General features: G+C 57.6%; 1 protein-coding gene across 1 annotated transcript in view; it reads left to right on the forward strand.

Moving 5' to 3' along the window:
* The window catches only part of LOC103763297 (ankyrin repeat and fibronectin type-III domain-containing protein 1), a 74983-nt gene extending 56706 nt beyond the window's left edge, over positions 1 to 18277 (forward strand). The window contains exons 3-20 of the mRNA XM_018067568.3: positions 2249 to 2450; positions 2756 to 2963; positions 3253 to 3447; positions 3718 to 3831; positions 4391 to 4488; positions 6051 to 6141; positions 7898 to 8005; positions 8258 to 8357; positions 9127 to 9259; positions 10013 to 10132; positions 10491 to 10706; positions 11053 to 11219; positions 11657 to 11807; positions 12543 to 12711; positions 12966 to 13132; positions 13976 to 14186; positions 14486 to 15159; positions 17104 to 18277. Of these exons, the coding sequence (XP_017923057.3) occupies positions 2265 to 2450; positions 2756 to 2963; positions 3253 to 3447; positions 3718 to 3831; positions 4391 to 4488; positions 6051 to 6141; positions 7898 to 8005; positions 8258 to 8357; positions 9127 to 9259; positions 10013 to 10132; positions 10491 to 10706; positions 11053 to 11219; positions 11657 to 11807; positions 12543 to 12711; positions 12966 to 13132; positions 13976 to 14186; positions 14486 to 15159; positions 17104 to 17391 (3396 nt within the window). The 5' untranslated portion in view covers positions 2249 to 2264 and the 3' untranslated portion in view covers positions 17392 to 18277. The remainder of the gene's footprint in view (positions 1 to 2248; positions 2451 to 2755; positions 2964 to 3252; positions 3448 to 3717; positions 3832 to 4390; positions 4489 to 6050; positions 6142 to 7897; positions 8006 to 8257; positions 8358 to 9126; positions 9260 to 10012; positions 10133 to 10490; positions 10707 to 11052; positions 11220 to 11656; positions 11808 to 12542; positions 12712 to 12965; positions 13133 to 13975; positions 14187 to 14485; positions 15160 to 17103) is intronic.
* Positions 18278 to 20896: the final 2619 nt, after the last annotated feature.

A 20896-nucleotide genomic window follows, 5' to 3' on the forward strand; every position in this document is an offset into this window, starting at 1 on the left:
GGAGAACCTCTCGAATCAATTATTTCTCTTTCCTTAATATATCAGGCAACACTTTGTGTCTCAGGCTTTGCCCGAGGGTCAGACCTGCCTTCCTGGCTGCCTCTTCCTGCCAGAACACTCTGCTGGCTCAGGTACGGGTGGTTTTTCCCGTGATCTCTGTCCACCAGTGACAGCAGGGCTGTGTGATACTTTCCCGCTCCTGTGATCTCTGGGATCTTGTCCTTGCCATCTGTAGAAGGTTTTATGTGCCATGTGTGAGCCCTTGGCATGAGGAGACTTCTGGAGTGGCCGTGCCAGGAGCTGCTCCATGTCCATGATGAAGCACGATGTGCTCAGGCTGCAATCTGAGGACTCTGTGTAAGGAGCTGGGAAGGGCCAGGAGAGCCTAGGGCCAGTTCTCCAGCCCTTCCCTGCATTGTGCAGGTCTCTTGCCCTGTGGTGAGACCCTCCTGGTGGGTGCTGATCCCTTCCTCCCCCCCAGAACCAGCAGGACCCTGCTGCACCGAACTCACCCAGCTCTGCATGGCTGCTTTTGCCGATGGCCGATTGGTTGGTGTGGTTGGTGTTCACTGTCTGATCCATAAAAGCCTCTGTTCAAATAACATCCAGTGCTGGAACAACCCAGGGCAGCAACTTGACACCGTGGCTTGGGCCACAGTGGAGACCTCTAAATCCATAGGCTAAAGCTGGTGAGATGAATGATTGCCAGGAGCCAACCTCCCCAGCATTTTCCACTCTTAAATATCACAGCAATAAAAGGTTATAATCATTGAAGTCTTTCTGCAGCCCACAGTGCCTCATCTGAAATCAGGACGACGGAGAGCGCGGAGCGAGGTGGTTATTAATATCCTGTCTCCTGATGATGGCTTTATAAACATCATCACCACAGGCACAGCCTTTTTGGTATGACCTTCAGCCAAATGTCATGCTTTTATCACACTTGATATTTAACCAATAAAGCAATTCAGGGAAGACCTTGCCCCCAAATATCTGTCCTTATACACAGGGGTATGGGGTCAAAACTGAGAGAAGCTGTATTAATTCATGCTAAATGCTCTTTAGACCTGATGCTCCTTGTCTAGGAAGTGTGCCAGGGCTCCAGCAAGAAGGGGATCAGATGTTTGATGCCAGTGGAAACCCTCCATGCTGTAAAGGATGACTTATGGGTGAAAGCCCCACACAGCAATGAGGCCATGCTCACACCAAAGCTAGAGACTTTCCCTGGTGGGATGAGGTCTTGATGGAGACAAGAGGGTCCTGGCTGCAGGAAGCCCCAGAAAAGACACTGGCTTTCCTAGTGACTTGTAGATATTTATGATGGCTATTGAAAGCAGCAATCAAAATCATGTCCCTACCCACAGCAGAAGGTTGAAACTAAATGATCTTCTAGGTCCCTTCTAGCCCAAACTAGTCTGTGATTCTCTAATCATAGTGAAGAAAAGGTTTTGTAGCACAATCAATGTGGATGGAGAAGGTGAGGAGCAGCTGTGGAGCCTGGGTCTCTTGATGAGAAGGACACTGGGGTCACTGGTCCCATCAGGACCTGGCATTGTCTTGATGACATTGGAAGTGGCCTTTTGTCCGTTCCCTGCTCCCGCTTCAATTTCAGAGGGTACCCTTTGCTGGAATAACAACCCTGAGGAAAGTCATGTACCAGAAAGGGCTGAGGGATGGTGATAAGTGCAGGATGTGGGTTCCTGCTACAATGGACATGGAGAGGGTGCACAAGGCCATCCCAAGCCAATGGTGTGGTGGACAGTGGTCACCCAGCACAGAGCTGAGGACTGTCACTCCATGCAGCCTCTACTGCCACAGGGGTCTGGGCAGCCCTGGATGGGGCAACCTGTCTCTGTAGGAGCTGAATGCTAGGGACTGGGAGTAAGGATAGATTGCCCTGCTGTAGTGGATCCAGACCAGTGGCAGGGCTGAGCAGCCTGAGGTTGCTTTGGGCATCTCAGTTTGGGTCTGGAAGGAAAGGTCTCACCTGCAGGGTTCCTATGAGCCCCTTGAGACACCTGCAGGGCCAGCAGCAGTGGAGAGGAGGAGAAACAGCCCTGCCTCAGGTGATAACAGATGGAGGAGGGCATTGCTGGCACTGGCTCCAGCTTGCAGGCACTCACACTGGTGCTACCCAGCACTGCTCTGGCTCTCCTGATTTGTGTCCCGGTCCCGACGCTGCAGATGTGCCTCTGCCCTTCTGGCACACCCTCCGTGCCTCATCTCCCCACGCCTCCTTGCTTTTTCCCAGGTCATCCTCCCCTAAAATGACGCAGCAGATGCGGGACCTGCAGCTGGCACAGGCCAGGAAGCCGCCAGGCCCTTCCTCGCCCAACGCGGCCAAGAGGCTCTACCGGAACCTGTCGGGGAAATTCCGCGTCAACTACATGTCCTTCGACGAGGGCAGCCTGGTGGGACGTGGCGAGAAGGAGAAGCTCCGCAAGTCCTACCTGGTCAGTGCCTGCTGGGCTCCATCCAGAGGGGGACAGGGGCTCCATGGGGGCAGAGGGTCTGTGTGTGGGTGATGCTGTCACCTAGGCAGAAGCCCCAGAGTGTGTTAAGTGAAGCCACCCTGAAGCAAGTTCAGCTGGAGCTGGTTTGCTTGGCACCATCCAGATGTGTTTGCAAAGAGATGATGCTCCCAAGCCTCTGAGACAAGGGCACCCTCTCCCTGATTGTGTTCATGAGGTGCTGGTGAGAGGTGGGGTGGAGGAAGGTGCCCCATTTTCAGCCCACCTGTGTTTCTCCTTTCACCCAGTTCCAGAGCAATGCTGCCCTCTTCGAGGCTGTGGAGCTGCAGGACCTCGACAGGGTCCAGGAGCTGCTGAAGCAGTATAGCCCCGAGGAGCTGGACCTCAACACCCCCAACAGTGAGGGGCTCCTGCCCCTGGACATCGCTATCATGACCAACAACACTCCCATCGCCAGGGCCCTGCTGCAGGCGGGAGCAAAGGAGAGTCCACACTGTGAGTTGGGACAGGGAGCAGTGCTGTGCCCATCACCTGAGTCTCCAGCCTGATGGAACAGGGCACCTCAGGCAGTGGGGTATGGGTGGGGAAGTGGTCGTTGGGTTCTGGTGCAGGCTGTAGCAGGGCCATGCACTCAAGTGGACCCCAGGACTGGGACACCAAGGGGAGGATGGCATCTGGGAGTGGGGATTCGTTACCAGCAGAGCCGGGGCTTGTCCTAAGCACCTTCTCCTCCTTTCTCCTGTCTCTCCTCCTGGGACCCACGGCCGTGCCCCCCTCCCCACAGTCGTGAGCCTAGAGAGCCGCTCCCTGCACCTCTCCACGCTGGTGCGGGAGGCGGAGCAGCGTGTCAACGAGCTGACGGCGCAGGTGGTGAACGAGGCGCCCAACACCGACTGCTCCGAGAAGGAGAAGCAACTCAAGGCCTGGGAGTGGCGGTTCCGGCTTTACAAGCGCATGAAGGCAGGGTTTGAGCACGCCCGTGAGTGCCCACAGGAGGGCTGGGGGGCCCTGGGGGCAGCCCCTGCACTGGGGGAAGGAGCAGGGCTGTGCGTGGTCCGGGCACGGGGCTGTGCCAGCACCCATCAGTGTCCCCACTCGTAACCAGGGCTCACAGTATGGGTGCGTGGCGGGGAGAATGTGTTCCACTCAGGGAGTATGTCCCTGGGACGGGGGGGAGGCCCAAGAGGGACACTGAGGGGGGCAGAGTGACTGTCCTCGCTGTAGTGGTCCCTGTGCTCTCTGTCCCCAGGAGTGCCAGACGCCCCCACCAACGTCCACCTCTCAGTGGCCAGCAGCTCCTCGGTGCAGGTGACCTTCTGGGAGCCCCTGAGCGTCAACTCGGCCGTTGTCACCAAGTACAAAGGTAAGGACCAGGATCCTTGCAGCAGTGCAGGGGGGCCACAGCCACGGCAGTGCCTGGCACCCCTCATGCCCCACGTCAGCATGGCAGAGCCCTTGGCCACTTTTGTACTTGAGCACAGGAGGAGCCAGGGCTGCAGGACAGCCTGGCCACCAACCAAATGCTCTGACCTAAACCAAATACCACCCTGCAGCAAGGCAAAACTCAGGGTGCCACTTGTTTGCTGCCCCCTCATCCTGCACACTGGCTTTGCTGTGCTGCCTCTCCTGAGCCCCTCACCCACTTGAATCAGATGCTTTTAACTTCTGGGAGGATTTCTTCCATTCCCCACTTCTGGCCCATAAATTAAAGGTGCTGACCCCATCTAATGTGGTTTTGTGAGTAGAACCACAGGTCCCCGTGACACTGCCCCCATTGGGAATCCCCCTTTTCCCTGCCTTCATTCCGCTGCCCCCAGCTTCTGTGCTGCCCGTGGGTCCCTCTTCAGCTGCCACCAGTGACGTGCCTGGTGGCCTGTCCCTGCTCTGGGGCCATGTGACACCTTGGGGTCTCTCTCTTGCAGTGGAGTGGAGCTGCTCCTCCACCTTCTCGCCGCCGCTGGGGGAGGCTGTGATTGACAAGCTGAACAACCTGAACTTCACCATCCAGGGGCTGGTGTCGGTGAGCCCTGGGGAGCCCCCACAGGGATCAGGGCTGCGGGGGGAGAGCCCACAGCTGGGAAAAGCCACTGGCCACGGGGCAGCCCACAGGGTCATTCCCTGAAGCTATAGCGGGGAGGCATTGGAATGGGCTGCCCAGGGAGTTATCATCCCTGGAAGTGTTCAAAAGCCATTTGGGTTCGGCACCTGGGGACATGGTTTAATGATGGCCTTGGCAGTGCTGGGAGAATGGTTGGACTCGGTGATCTTACAGGCCTTTTTGCAACCTTTAGAATTCTTTTTTCTATGATCATCCCGAGCAGAAACAATAAGATTGTGGCATGATGCGTTCCACGGGCACAGCCTGGGCAGAGCTGAGAGTGTGGGGCTGGGAGAGGCAACTGTCTGTCCCTGCACGGCTGCAGCCACTGGGAGCGGGGAACCCCCCTGCACAGGGTGCCTGGGCAGTGACAGGCAGAATGGGCCCATTCAGCTTGTGCCTGATTTATCCTCGGTCCCCCACCCGGCTCCCGTCTCCACCCGGGCTCTTCCTGTACAATAAATCAGTGGCTCGTTCCCCTGCCACCTGCACAGTCCAACCCCTTACACCAGCCCTGTCGCTCACCGAGGGGGGGACTGGCCCCGTCTCCATGTCCGGGAGCTCGGCAAGGTCATGGGCTGGTGGGACTGTGGCTCCCCGCTGTTTTATCTCCCTGAGAACCGCAAGAGCCACGCTGCCTGTCAGCTGTCCCCTCCCCGGGGCTGCCGTCCCGTCTCCAGCACGCACTGGGCCAGCAGCGGGGAGAAGGGGCAGGCTTGGGAACTGTGGTGGGATGGAGCTCAGGATGGGAACACGGGGAGATGCTGGGATGGGAGGGGTCACCCTCACCAGGGGTGGGCAGGTAGAGACCACTGGCTCGAGGGGCGGGGAATGCCCTTGGTGAGTGAGAGGGGCTTAGCCAAGGCGGCAGTGCTGGAGCTCAGGAGCTGCTGGGGTGGGAGAGCTGCCCTGGTGTGTGGCAGGAGGGGGCTCGAGCAGAGCCTGGAGCCATGTTGCTGCAAGGAGCTGGTCTGAGCCCATCAATCACACTCTCAGAGCTGCTTCCCGGGCTCCTGTCTGCTTCCATGAGTGCCTGGAGGCCTGGCAACATCTGGCAGCTTGGCTGGGCTTTAATCAGAGGCTTTAATCACTGTCACAGTGCCACAAGCCCTTGACAGTGCTTGGCCAGCTCCCTGTTTCCAGGGGCCAGATCCCTGCACATCCCAGAGGCACGGCAGCACCCCAACCTACAGAAGCCCCATGTCTGTGGGGCTGGAGCACCTCTGGCAAGGAGCATTTGCAATGGCCAGTCCTTCCTTTGCCCCTCCTAAACCCTCCCACTTGGGCCACGGGGATTCTCTAGTGTCTGATAACAAGGGCTATGTACAGGAGGATCAGGTAAGAGTCTGTGACCTGGGCTGTGGGCTTCCAGTTCAGTGCTCCTCATGGAATACTGGGGTACTGGGCGGGGGGGAACCCTCCTGCCCTGGCACACGGAGCTGGGAGGGGTGCCTGTGTGCTGAGTGGGGCCTCCCTCTTTGCAGGGCACAGCGTACTACGTCCGGGTGTCTGCCTACAACATGAAGGGCTGGGGTCCCCCCCAAGCCTCCGTGCCCCCGTGTGCCATCCCTTCAAGTAAGTACCACTGGGAACACCCATGGGAGCAGCACCGGCTGCAGGGTGGGTGGGGCAGGTGGCAGCTCCCTGTGCCACCCAGGGGTCTCTCTTGCTGCCAGGATGGGAGCTGGTGGACCCAGGAGCAGAGGCAGAATTTTGGGGTCTCAGGCCAGGCAGGGAGGCTGTGCCTGGGAGTCTGGGATGCTGCCTCCAGCCATCAGGTGCTTTGCCAAATAGTAATTTTTCAACCTTAAGTTCTCCTTGCCACCTGGGAAAGGCTGAGCCATTTCAGGCCAAGGAGGTGGCCAAGAGCCAGGACTCAGAGTGTCCCAGTCCTGTGTGGCAGTGGCCTGGAGCCCCCCCTGTGCCACCACGTGCTCTCCCCAATCCAGCCCAGCCCCAAGGACCTTCATTCCCTGGCACTTAGCTGGGATGGAGGTCACAAACCCCAGAGAGACCGGCTCTGGGGTGTCAGCACTCTCCTCCCCATGCTGGCACCAGGAAAAGTGGTGAGGAATAGCCACCCAGTGTCACACAAGGCACTCTGGAATGCTGGGCAGAGACAGGCCAGGAGGACTGAGCTGGAAGGAGCAGCCCAAGTGGTGAAGTTCAGGGCTGAGGGGGCTCCAGGATGCCTCTGCCCTTTGCCTCAGGTCCCAAAACAGGTCCCTGCTGTGTGGTGGTCCGTCAGGACTAGTGCTGTGAATGAGTAAGGAGCAGCCTCAGGGGAGGCTGAGCCTGTCCCGAGGAGCAGGTGGCGGGGACATGTTCCCTGCCACCATGGTGCCCAGGGAGCAGGGGTGGGCACCATGAGCAGGTGGAGGTGAACAGCGATGGTCAGAGATGTGCAGCACCACGAGCAGCTCTGGCTGCAGATCCACATAGCTCTGGTATGGAAACTGCCAAAAATCCATTTGCATGTCTATGAATGCACATAGCAAGGGCACAGCACAGCCCACTGACAGTGCTTTACCCTGTCCCTGTCATGTTTGCACCCCCTTTAAAGCCCATTTGCTACCCCACGTGGGTCACATTCCCCATGACCGAGATCCCAGAAGCATCAATCGAGTGTGGCTGAAGTGAATCAGACAGGAGTGGGGTTTATTTATTTTTATCTCCACTACTATTTCTCCCTTCAGTAGAGATCCCTCCTTGGCCCAGCAGAATATAGTCAGGCACCTCCCTGGGTGTTTTTAAAGCTACTAAAAATAGTGGCAAGTCCCAGCCAAAGTTAACAGAGCTGAACTTTCCATGGAAAACAGCAACGGGCAGGACACAGGGGGTGTTTAAAGCAATTAATGTAAAGTTGAGGGAGAAGAGCCAGCAGGTCCCTGACCCCACTCCTGGTCCTGCTGCTGTCCCACAACGGGTGGAGGTGGAGGGAGCTTATTTATGTGTTTGCTGAGGTGAGCCCAGCTCCCAGCACTTGCCCGGAGAAAATGGGGAAGACCTGGAGGAAGACCCTGGAAAGAATTTTATTTTTTAAGGCCAGTAAAACGCAGCAGCAACAGACAGGACCTTGTTCCTTCCCTATGCCATGTCCCTCCCACGCTGCAGGTTGGCCAGTGGTCACGGGGAGCCGGGCAGAGCTGGGAGTTCCTGGGAAGAGTGGCACAGAACTGGAGATCTCCTGAATCCCAGCACCCCCAGAGGTGCCCAGCATCCACAACTGCTGTGCCTGGGGGACACAGATGATGTGGGAGGAGGGGATAGGAACCCCGCTTTCCCCCAGGCCAAGGAGTGCCAGGGGTGATGTCAGTCTGTCCCCCCACAGACTGGCGAGAGTACGACGGCCGGGCCCCGCGGCGGAGGGGACAGGCTGAAGCTCTGGACCATCTTCTGGGCCAGGTGAAGACCGTCCACCAGCACTGCATTTGCCACGGTGAGCTCAGGCATGGTGCTGCAGGGAGGCTGGGGTGGGGGGTCCAGCTGAGTCCCCCAGGGTTGTGGTGTGAGCCACGGAGCTGGGGTGGTACCAGGAATAGCTCTGTGCCATGGATGAGCATAGCAGGGAGACAGCTCAGGCAGTAGAGACCATGGCAGAGCCTTCCCAGTGGGTTGATGTGCCATGCCAGAGGCTGCCACTGCAGCTCCTCATCTCCTGCTGCAGCATCCTCTGCTCTCTGCTCCACAGAGCCCTGCAAGAACCAGCCCCAGAGCAGAAAGCACTCGGTCTCCAAGAGCCTCAAGCACCTCTTCCACCCCGGCAGCAAGTTTCTCAAGACGCTGAAGCGGTGAGAGGCTGGTGCATGGGGTTGTGGAGAGCCCTTCTCCCAGTGGGGTTGTAGATCTGCCCATCCTGGGTGTCACCAGGAGCTGTGCCTGCAGGGTGGGGGCTGAGGGTGCTCAGATGTGTGTCCTCAGCTGGAGAGAGAGCTGGTGGTGTCAGTGCAGATGAGTCCCATGACCCAGAGATGAAACGTTCTCCTTGGTATCTCCATCTGGACTGGCCAAGCTGCGCTGGTACCCAGATCCCTGCACCATCCCAGTGTCACCCAGCACCACCTCCTCTAGACCCTAGCACCCTCCCACTGCCCACCCCTGTGCTTGGCCTTCAGGCACTCCAGTGTGTCCCCTGCACGGACTGCGCTGGCCCCATCACCCTCCCCTGTGCCAGGAGCGCATCAGCCAGGGCATCTGCCGTTCCTGCTCCCATACTGGCCAGGGCATCTGCCATTCCTGCTCCCATACTGGCCAGGGCATCTGCCGTTCCTGCTCCCATACTGGCCAGGGCATCTGCCGTTCCTGCTCCCATACTGGCCAGGGCATCTGCTGTTCCTGCTCCCATACTGGCCAGGGCATCTGCTGTTCCTGCTCCCATACTGGCCAGGGCATCTGCTGTTCCTGCTCCCATACTGGCCCTGGGCCTCTGCTGCCATGGGCTGTTGGAGGGAAGCGGAGACCTGGGGCTGGGCATCTCCTCTTCCCTCAGGAGAGAGGCCCTTTGGGAGATGGAGCTGGAAGCTGGGGGTGACACTGAAGTGTGTCTTCCCTCCCATGCAGGGGCCTCTACCTGACAGCCATCTTCTACAAGGATGACAACATCCTGGTGACCCACGAAGACCAGATCCCTGTGGTGGAGATTGATGACACCTACTCCTGCCTGCTCATGCAAGATTTTCTCTGGTTCACCAAGGTGGGTGGCCCAGGGACCCTGTGCTGGGAGAGCTGGGAGTGTCAGGGTGACCCAAATGGGCATCAGGCAACCACTGATGCCTTTGGCTGGCAGCAGCTTCCCCCCCAGCCCAAGCTCTGGGGCTTGGCAGTGCAGGCAGCCCATGGGCCTGATGCTTGGGGTTCAGCACAGACCAGGAAACCACCAGGGAACAGCATTTCATCCCAGTCCCTGGAAACCTAAAGGTGTGCGACAGACCAGTGCCCCACCAGGCAGGCTGTGTGCCGGGATGAGTGGGCACTGTGTCTCCACAGGGATGGCAGTGGCTTCTCAGCTGCTGAACTGCTTCACCTCAGCATCCTGCCACAGCAACTCTACCTCTGTTGTAGGAGGTGCAGGGTGCTGCTGCTGGGTCCTCCACTGTCAGCAGACTTAGGGAAAGGGTATGTGGGCAGCTCAGGGTCAAAACAGTTTGCTGGATGGTTCTTATCTACTGATGGAGAAGGCTTTCTTCTCCCTTACTCCCTTGGCTAGTTCTATTCAAACTGAAGGTCCTAGAGGAGGATGGATATCTGAGTGGACATGGCCTGGTACAGGCCCTGGAGGCGTATCAGGATGTCTGTGGCACGGGTATTTGCACCCCTGCTGAGAGGTGCTGTGTGCCCATGCACATTCCTAACCCAGCTCAACCAGAAAGGCACATGAATTTCCCCCAAACACCTCGTTGTGACCCGTCTGTGGCAGTGACAGCCCTTGGTGTGCTGTGTGCTGCAGGTGTCATGCATGTGGGATGAGATCCTGTGGCTGCGGCAGTGTGTCACTGTGTCCCAGTCGTCCTGCTCCTGCATCCTGCAGACACGCTTCAAGATGCTGCTGGCCATCTCACAGATGCAGGTGAGGGTGAGCCTGGCTGGGGAACAAACCCTTCTGGTGGGACACCGGGGGCCAGGCTTCCTTGGGAGCAGCACAGCCAGGACAAGCCTGGGGTCTGCCGGTCCTGCCCACGTCTTGGTCCATGGACTGTATGTCCCTGACTTGTCCTCCCTGGCAGCACCCTGGCTGTGGGACAATGAGGTGCCAGGCATCATGGCAGTCTCATGCAGAGGGGCTGGGGGCCATCAGGGTGCTTTGCTGGGCAGACTGGTTTCCAGCAGCTGCAGTCACATCCCAGCTGCGCAGACCCACAAGCACTGTGCCTCCAGGATGTCCCCTGACACTCTGCTTTCTCCTGCCCTCCCACCCCATTTTGCAGGGGCTGCTGGGCATTCAGGACCTGGGCCAGATCTTCTTTGAGCCCGTCAAAGACAAGCAGGGCAACATCCTCATTGTCACCCTGAAGGAGGTGAAGACCAACCAGACGTTCGAGAGTGTCCGCTGGGTTCCCATCTGCAAGCTGCAGACCAGCCGCAAGTCCGTGTCCTCCCCGGAGGAGCCCACAGCTCTGGACACACTGCTGATCTCCATCCAGGTGTGTGTCGGGGCCCTTGGGACAGGGCATTGCAGTGGGCTCCACTGGGGACCACCAGTGCTCCCTGCTCCCCCTCGGGCTGGAAAGGTCATGGCAGAGCCCAGGCCACCAAGGGTCTGGTCCTGGCTGTCGGCAAACAGGGAGCACAGCCCAGCCAGCCTCCAAAAATCCTGTTGTTTCAAGGGGAGGCATCAGGTTGGTGCCGAATTCACCCTGGCAGCACTGGGTTTCTTGCTCTGCCTCTCCTCTTCTCCATCTGGGCTGGCTGTGCCATGGCATCAGCGCAGAGGCAGGTGAGAGCTGTGCTGTGAGGGCTCGCTCAGTCCAGCAGTGCCTCTCTCCTCAGGACAAGCTGGCTTACCACCAGAGGAGCACCCATGCCCTCTCCCCGGGCCTCTACCTGGGCTACTTGAAGCTCTGCAGTGCCGTGGATCAGATCCGAGTGCTGGTACCGGAGCAGCTCCCCAACATCCTGTGCCACGTCAAGATTCGCTCCAACCCCAACATCTCCAGGTGGGGCTTGCATGGCAGCTCAGCCAGGGCAGCTCAGCCAGGGCAGCCAGGCTGCTCCGTCCCATCCAGCCTGACAGCACCATCACCTCCTGCTTCTGCTCCCAAGTTCCTGGCAGCGGCGTAATATTCCCTCTAATCCCGGCTGCCTGCCGTGCAGTACTCTCAGGCATAAGGTGGGATTGCTGGGATTATGCTGTGCAGGACTCAATGATCCTTGTGGGTCCCTTGCAAACTCAGGATATTCTTTGGTTCTGTGATTCAGCCTGGAGCTGGTGCAAACCAAGTTCACTCTCTACCTCCACAGCTTGCACTTTCCTTGGGATGCTGCACTTTTTGGAGAGGAACAGCTGAACAAACACAGCTCTCATAGAGCTTGTGTGTCCAGGTCCAGCCTGAGCTACTCTCTCCTTCATCTGCCTGTCTCTGTCCTTCTCCAGGGAGGAGTGGGAATGGCTGCAGAAAATGGCCAGCGTGGAGGAGTCCATTCCTGCAGAGCCAGAGGCTGACACCTCCCAGAACCCCTTGTTTCATGAGCTCCAAGTGGCCATCAAGGAGCTGATGACCCTGGTCAACATCCCATTGCAAGAGGTAGAGGCAGGTGCCGAGGTGTGGGAAGGAGGGAGGGGAAGGGGCTGTGAGCATGTGCTGGTCACTGCAGCAGGCGGGGAACCTCTGCCCCAGGCCCTCCTCACGGGAATGAAGCACCCATGACATTTTAGTCCTGTGCAAATAGAAGGTGAGTGATGGGCAAGTCTGAAGCATCTGCCATCCCAGGGACAGTGTCTCCAGGAGCTGTTTGCCCTCACCTGTACCTCCAAAGCAAGGACAGTGAATCTGGGTTTGCATTACTGCCTGCACGTGGTTTAGTCTTGGGCAGCATGAGACCAGCCCAACTCTGCTCCTCCGAAGCAGGCTGGCCCCTGGTCAGTGGTGGGCTGGAGCTGCAGCCCCTGGGGTCAGACTGTGTGGGGAGAAACCCTCTTCCACCATGCCAAGTATTTGCTGGGAAGGTACCCAGCAGCCCCAGTGCCAAGGCACATGCATCTGGCTGGGCAGCTATGAGGTCACCTCCCTGCACTGAGATCATCGTGTGGCACTTCTTCCCCAAGACCCTGTCATGGAAACTTTAACCAGTAGTTTGGAGACTTTTAGGAGAATGGAGAGGAAGTGAGAAGTGCAGATTACACTGGAAGCAAGGAGCCTCTGGTTGTGTGCTGAAGCAGCAGTGTCCCCTGACTGCAGGTGGTCCCTCTATGCATGAGGACTTGGCAGAGGGCCCACCAGGTGATGTTTGCCATTGTTACCTTCACTGTGTTCTTGCAGGCCAAAGATTTCCGTCTGTACAGCCAAGAAGTGCTGGACTTTGGGGATCAGGTCTCCTTCCTGCTGCTGCTGCCTCCATCAGACGATGTCTGCACTGCTCCAGGCCAGAACAACCCCTACACCCCTCGCTCTGGCTTCCTCACACTGCCGCTGCAGATCTTCGAGCTGGGTGAGGAGAGGGGATGCCAAAACCCAATCCTGCTGGCCTCCTTGTCCCCTGAGACCTCCTGAGAGCTGGGGTGGGCTGGAGCTCCCTCACCTCCCTGGAGAGGAGGAGTGGAGGGATGTGCTGAGGGCTGTCTGGCTGCACTAGTGGACAGCATTGCCTCCTCCTTGTGTTGATTGATAGGGAAGAGTGTGTAGGACATCCACAGCAAAGGACCTGATGTTTTTCATCCCCCCTCTCTTGTTTCCTCTCCCCAGTCCACTTCTTCACATATGACCGTGAGTTCATCACCCAGTACTGCCAGGTGTCTGCCCTCCTGGAGCTGGAGTCGCTCCTCTCCCAGCAGAGCCTCAGGGAGGCTTTCTCTGACGCTGAGCTCTCCACCGCCAAGCAGAGGCACCAACAGGTTCAGGACTACATCCAGGTATGGGGTGGGAGCCATGGGACCTGCCAGGACAGTCATACAGGAGCACCTGAGCAGGGGCTGTTCCCTGGCCTTGGTGGCTTTGACCTCGTGGGGTTTCTCTGATGTGGCTGATGGGCAACAGCAGACCAGGCTTCCATAGAATCACAGAATGGTTTGGGTTAGAAGGGACATTAAAGCTCACCTTGTTCCACCCCCTGCTATGGGCAGGGACACCTTCTACTAGACCAGGTTACTCCAAGCCCTGTCCAACCTGGCCTTGAACACTTCCAGGCTTGGGGCAGCCACAGCTTCTCTGGGCAACCTGTGCCAGGGCCTCACCACCCTCACAGGGAAGGATTTCTTCCCAATATCCCATGTAACCCTGCCCTCTGGCAGTGGGAAGTCATTCCTCCTTGAACTGTCACTCCAGGCTCTTGTCCAAAGTCCCTCTTCAGCTCTCTTGGAGCCCCTTTAGGCACTGGAAGGGGCTCTAAGGTCTTCTCTTCTCCAGGCTGCAGTTACTTTAGCAACTTCTTACTGCAGTGATCACATTAAAAATCCTGAGGAAAGAGCCAAAGGCTCTGCATGTCCCCTCCTTGCTAGAAAAGGGCCTGCAAGTGCATTTTGAGATGGACTTGCAAAAAAGCATCCCACACTACCCCTGTCCCCAACACCCTGCCTGCAGCAGACAGGTCCTGCTGAACCAGCAGCTGGAGCGCCCTCCCACCTGAGAGTGCTTTCTTGAGAATCCCCCAGAGCTCTTGGGAGAGGTGTGTGGGCAGAGCCCGTGTTTTGCCGTGGGGCTTTTTTGCTGCTGTAATTTGCTGTTTGAACGGGATCCTCCGTTTCCTATTTTGGCAGCAAATGGAGGAGATCTGGCGGGAGATGCGCTGGATCATGGACGCCCTGCAGCACGCCCGCTACAAGCAGCCCTCCTGTGGGGTGTCTCTCAGCGGTTTCCTCAGCGAGGCTGGGGGGGCAATGAAGGAGAAAACCCGATCCTCCTCGTCCCACCTCGACTACCTTCCCTCCCCGGTGCCCTCGCCAGAGACCAGCCGCAAGCTCAACTCTGGTAGGGGCCTGGCTGTGCAAGCTCCTGCCTGGTGGGCTCAGGGGGCTGCCCGTGCTCAGGGGGTCAGAGGTGCCTGCAGTGGCCTGCACTGGGCAGCCAGAGTACAGGCAGGGCTGGAGTCAGGAGTAGGGCAGGGCAGCCAGCCTCAGCTCTGCCTGTGCCGTGGCGAGTGCAGCACGGGTGTATGACAAGGGGGTAAAACCTCAGGGGCTTCTTTGGATTCCACCTGGTGCAAACCCTCAGCTGGGGTTGTCCACACTAAGACTGAGCCCCTCTTTGCTTCTCTCACCCCCTTGCAGACTCTCACGGGCTGTCGGATGAGGAAGGCTCATCGGAGGTGTTCCTGGCCACCGACAGCGACTACGATTCCAGCCGGGCTCAGAGCCCGAAGGAGCTCGACCTGGTGTACTCACCCTCAGGGCCCGAGTGCTGCAGCCGGAGAGCCGTCCGCACCCTGCGGGACAGCGCCCCGGATGTCCTGCAGACCCACGAGCTCAAGACCCCACCGCCACCGCCACCGCCACCGCCCGAGGAGCACCGGCCACCCCCTGAGCTCTACGACAGCGACTTCGTCCTGCCCAGCCGGCAGATTGAGCTGCTGCGCATCACGGAGAAGCGACAGGCATACTGCGTCCGGACCAGCAGCCTGGACTTCCCCAAACCCCACTGCCAGGCCCCCAGAAAGTCCTGCCCTGGCTCTGTCAACAGCTCCCCGACAGAGAGCAGGACCACAGGCCACTGTGACCAGCTCAGGCTGGGGACTGGCTCCACGCCCAGCCCTGAGCGCCGCCGGGGCGGGCAGGGCTCTGAGCCCGTCTGCCGGACACGCTCGGATGAGTGGACTCAGAACTTTCCAGAACAGCAGCCAGAGCAGCCAGGGTGCTTGGCCGACCAAGGGAAGAAGCCGGGCTCTGTCACCTTGCGGGTCTGCCCTCAGTATGAAACAGGACTCTCCAAAGAGACCAGTGTCAAGGTACCGGAGCCTGCAGTGGGCAGTGGTGCAGCTCTGCCGCGCCTGGAGGGACGGGGCTGGCAGGATGGGGACACAGGCAGTGGGGCTTGCATGCCCACCCCGGCACAGCCCTCCCCATCCTCCAAGGGGTAAGGTCTCCTGGAGACCCACAGCACTCCTGCCCTGAATCCCTGGTGTAGTGCTGAGGCTCCTGGCAGGACTAGGTACATGGCTCTGCAGGAGAGACAGCCACTGCTGTGGAAGGAGTGATCCAGAGCCACCTGTAGGGAATTTAGGGTGCAGGGCAGTGAAGCTGCATTTCAGCTCTTGGTCTGTGGTTCAGCTGCTGACAGTAGGTTGGCGTCACCCAGTGTGGGCAGGCAGTGACCAAAGGACGCATTGGTGGGTTTCCCTCGCCATGTCTTGGTGTTCAAACACATGATCCTCCCCACCTGAAATTCAGCTGTCACCCCTCTGCCCTGCCCATGTCCCTCCCACAACCTCCCCTCCCTGGGACTGTGCTCCCAGCTCCAGCCTTCCCCTGGAGAGCAGAAGCCACTCGTCTCCAGCCCGTGGCAACACCAGTGGCAGGACCCACTCCAGTCCCAGCTGGGGGAGCAGGCAGAGTTGCCTCTGTGCTGCAGGCACTGGGCTCTGCTGGTGCAGCTGTGACATGAGTCCTCTCCACAAGAGCTTTGCTGCCAAGAGCTGACCCCCCAGCTCTGATCACTCACAGCTGCTCCAGGTGGAATCCCCCATGGAGGACAATCCCCAGGACAAACATCCTAGACAGGCCTCCCTCTGGATCTGCAGCTTTCTTTGGTCCCAGCCATGGAGATCCTTCCCCTGCTGAAATTTCCCTTCTGAAACATTCCTGGTGCCCAGGACTGAGGATGATGGAGCAGAAAATCCTTAAATCATGGAGTACTTTGTGTTGAAACAGACCCTAAAGAAAGGGCAGAGGAAGGACAGAGCCAACAAGCTGATGGGTTTGTTGCTGGGGAGGTTTGATAGCCGGTGTCTCTGCACCCAGCAGACATCCTAGCAGAGAGGGCTCTGCCTTGCAGTACTCTTTTCCACTTGAGGAATGCCCATAGATTTGTATGGAATTGAAGTGCAGCCCTCGGGTTCCTGGCGGGCTGCCCACATGGCTTTTGAAGTTGCAAAGCTCTGGACACGCCTGCTTGAAAGCGTTTTACGATGCTCCGCTCAAAGAAAGCTGAGTTCAAAGGCGCAGCTCCTCGGCTGGCATAAATCAGCTGAGCCCTGCCACGGCTGTGCAGAGCTGGCAGGGCTCACGTGGGCCGAGGGCTCGGACCACCCTGCCAGGGCACTGCGAGCTCCTACGGATGTGCCAAAGGAAACCGTCGCCGTGCCCAGGCGAGGACGGATGTCCTGCCTTCGGGCTTTGGAAGTCAAGTAGTGGCTCCCAGAGCTGGTAGCAGCCAACTGAGCTCATTCTCTCGACAGTATTTGGGATTCAGAGGGCTGTCCCCAGGGTAGTGGAGAGGGGGAAGGGTGGCTGTTGGTGAGAGAACGCCATAGTAAAGATGACTGCTGCTTGTGAATGGGATGAAATTTAGCGCCATGTCCTGAAGAGGCTTCAGCTGTAGTTTGGCCGAGCTGTTGTGGTCCAGCTGGTCTGATAGTCTGGACCCTACGCACAAGAGGGACTTCACACAGGTCCCTCCATGGTGTCAGGAGCAAGGCTGGGACTGTCCCTCTCTAGCTACAGCTGGTGGTGGGGCAGCCTGAGCAGAGCTGTAGGTGGCACATGCAAGACTTGAGCAGTAAGGACTCAGAGACAGCAGTCCATGGGTTTGGGCCCTGACACCACCGGGCACCACTGGGGTGGCTGTTCCTCCGCCCTCACTGTTCCTCCACACCGTGTGCTGCCGCTGGCCCCTGCTTCCTCCTCATTCCACCCCCTTACCATCCGTCTCTCCCACCTTTCTCTCTCTGCAGCTGCACATCACCAGCCAGACATCCGCCGGGGAGGTGGTGAAGTTGGTGGTGCTGGAGATGAATGACATCTCCCGGGGCGTGCTGGGCAGCTCGGCCGCCGTCTGCTACGGCGAGGAGCAGCTGGAGCACTTCGGACTGGTGTTCGCCTCCGACGAGAGCGAACGGTGGCTTCCCGATGACTTCTTGCCTCTGTCCCTCCAAACCAGCCGGCCCGAGGGGCAGTTCTACGTCCGGATCAAGGAGACCTCCCCTCTGGTGCTCCAGTACGGGCCGGCGACCACCGTATGAGAGGAGGAGAGCCGACGGGGCAGCGCGGGAACCTCAGCTTCCAGAGCAGACAGCTCGTCTCTGATGCTTCCTTCTTCCACAGACACCCTCTCATCAGGCGTCCGCAGGGTGGAATGGGATCATACTGGGCTGTGTGTTATTTGTTTGTGTTATTTTTTTAATTTTTTTTTTTTTAACCAAAGAGGCATCGAGACTCAGTTTTTCTGACAGGGGAAGAGGAGGGTGGAGTGCAGAGACCTCAGAGCTCGGGAGGAATCTCTGCAGGAATGGAATTTTTGAAAGTAAACATTTTTAAGGAGGAAGAGGGGGGAGAAAGAGAGGAAAAATATTACAAGAAGAAGCAGCAATACCTTTTTTATGCCCTTTCTTCTTTTTCTGAAAAACCTTGTTTGGGATTCACTGAAGGCAAAACCACAAAGGATTGCTGGGGAGGGCTGGAGTGTCAGTAAGGGGAGGGCACAAGCCACAAGGCCAGCCCTGGGAAGGGTATTTTCCTATCTGCCCTCCTTTCATTGCACCTGGAGAAATGATTCTCGCGCATAGTTCTTGGAACAAAATTATATTATTATTTTTATTCTGGAAAAGTCAATAATCATTGTGCCAGAGCCACTGGAGTTGGGGAAGAGGTAAAGACCCTTTGACTTGTTTCCAAGGACCCCACGCTCATGCAGACATGTCAATACCACTAGAGGTTTGCTTTAGGGCATCTCCTGCAACCCCCTGGGCTTCCCTGTCCTCCTGGGTGCTGTTTTGTTCTGGTGATTGTGCTTGGCCTCTCTTGTACGTTCTACAGCATGACATTTTGTTAGCCACTAGGTCTCCTGTTACCAAGGTTATTTTTCTGATCTCCTGTGGTCCATAGTAAAAATGACTGCTGCTGACTGCATATCCCTTGTCCTTCTTGCTGCTTGATGCGTAGCATTCCGTGATCTCCCAAACCAGCCCCAGTTCCAAGGGCTGGGCTCATCTTTCCCAGGAGCTTTCCACGCTGCGGAGCGTTACATTACCATGCAAATCATGTGTGTGGGAGAAAAGAGAAAGTTAAAGTTGTTTTTCCAGGCTCCATTGCTCTGGAAGGCAGTAGAATAAGCTTGGGCATGCCAAGGCATCACCTCCACGTGATAGTGGAATCCCAGTGTTGTAGGGCCCAAGCATCTGCAGCTCAATGCATTGATCTGGTCCCACAGCCTCCAGCAAGGGAAGAAGCCCAGGAGAGGAGTGGGAAGGCAGGAGAGCTCCCAGGAGAGCTCCCAGGTCTATCCCAGCTGGCACAGGCACTGCGAGCAAGGTGTGAGTCGGGTGGTCCTTGGCAAGGTGAGGCTCCTGATGCTGATGGCCCTTCAGCAGCCACCTCGCTGCCCTTCTCTTGGCATAGAGGGGTTAGGGCTGGACAGCAGACCCCCATCCCTGGGTGCTGGGGCGAAGGAGGGGCTCTGTGGGCAGCCACATGGCTCTGCTGCCGCTCCTCAGAGGGTTGTGGCTCTCGCCTTGCGGCACACACTGTGTGGCACGGGCAGGGATATATCCCAGCACGAGCCCTTCCCCGCCCCACGTCAGAGCCACTCTGGAGGGGAGGATCGTGTGCCAGCCCCTCAGCTGGTGCAAATCAACGGCACCACATTGACGTCAGCGCAGGCACCACCATGGGACGTGGAGGCGAGCGACAAAGGAACGCTTTAAAAGGCACTTCTCCCATCTCCTCTCTCCTTTGCTTGTCTTCTGCCTCAAGTTAAAACCAATCCCACTCTCCCGGGTCAAGGGAGAAGTGGGTTGGTGAGTGCATAGGTTCCCATGGAGTTTGTCCTTGTTGGGCATCCACGGGCATTGACATCCCAAAGAGGCGGGAGCTGCAGGGTGGCCCTTCCCTTCACATGTGTCACCTACTGATGCTCAGAGCCTGGGGCAGGGGAGAGGGAAGACACAACTGGTGGAAAACTAAATGGCTTTCTGGAAGTCACGGAATGAATAGAGCGTTAGATCAGGGCTACATACAGAGAGCTACATCTGGGTTCCTGATGCTCCTCAGCATGGAGCCGTGCAACTCCTGCTGCCCTTTTATTTGACCCCAAAGGGGAAAAAGGCCTCCCTTTTCCTTACGAATTTGTTCTCCCTTCCTAGAAGCCCTACTCCATCGAGAGAGATGGAGCCATGACCCAAAGCCAGATGCTGTCTCTTTGGCCAGGGTGGACCCTGCTGGGAGCTGGTTGCCCACACTTCTCTGTGGGGAGGTCTGCCTGTGGAAGGATCTCACTGGCCGTGAAGGCTTTTCTGCAGGATTTTCTCTATCCACACAGCAACATGTATCACTTGGCTGCAAGGAACAGTACATGGGTTTATGAGACCTCTTCCCCTTGCCTGGAAGAGGAAGAGGGAAAGAGCAGGGGCCTGGGTAGGAGCAGAGTTGGATGCAGTCAGAGTAGGAAGGGTAGGAGTTGCATATCAGTTGCATAGGAAGCCCCCCAACCAGGGGTACCAGGATGTGTGATGTCCTGATGTAACACACTCCTCACAGAATCACTGAATAATTAGGGACCTCTGGAGATCATCCGGTCAATCATAAACTCCCTGCCCATGCAGGGTCACCTGGAGCAAATTGCAGAGGAACATGTCCAGGTGGGTTTAGAAGGTCCCCAGAGAGGGAGACTCCAAGCCCTCCCTGGGCAGCTGTTCCAGCGCTCTGCCATCTCCATGGAAAGAAGTTCTTCCTCATGTTGAGGTGGAACAGCTTGTGTTTTAGTTTATGTCCATTACTCCTCCTCCTGTCGCTGGGCACCACTGAAAAGAGTCTGGCACCATCCTCTGACACCCCTTGGAGGCATTCGTACAGATTGATGAGGCCTCCTCTCAGTCTTCACTTGCAAGGTGGTTGCTTCCTTTCACATTCTCATTCTCTCCTTGGGTGGTTTCATGGGTACATCCCAATGTTTTCTTCCTGAACAGGTTGCAAAGCCTTCAGATGCTCTCTTGACCTTCTCTGTGGCCAAGGAATGGGAATAGAAACCAGTAGGCTCTGTCTGTGGCAGCTTTTAAGGCTGCTGTCTCAATGTTAAGGGCTGTGGGGAGCCAAGGTGGCTGCCCAAGGTGACATGGTATGACAAGGCATGCTGTCAGGTGAGGAGCAGTCACCCCAGGCAGCACAAGGATTGAGAACATTAGCCATGGTAGGTCTCCAGACAGTGGTGCAGGGGTTTGATGAAGGAGCTTTCTCCATGGGGACCTGGCATGCACCCCACGGTACCAGTAATGGAGGAAAATTACCAGAGCACCTGACCTCAGCCCTGCTCTCTCCCCACTTGGGGAAGCAGTGGAGGTGGATATGGAAGAGGCATCATTTGGCTTGTAGCATCCCTTTTCTCCAGTATTTTAATGGGCAAGGCAGGTGAGAATGCAGGGGCTTAGGGATGCTGCTCCTGCACAGACCTGTGTCGCCCACACAGATATAACTGTCCCTGTGGTGTCCATGTCCCCAGTCACACAGCCTGTCCCAGGTGCAGAGGCACCTGTA

The sequence above is a fragment of the Manacus vitellinus genome, unplaced genomic scaffold (assembly GCF_001715985.3).
Source record: "Manacus vitellinus isolate BGI_N305 unplaced genomic scaffold, ASM171598v3 scaffold_12_pilon, whole genome shotgun sequence".
In the NCBI taxonomy this organism is placed as follows: Eukaryota; Metazoa; Chordata; class Aves; order Passeriformes; family Pipridae; genus Manacus; species Manacus vitellinus.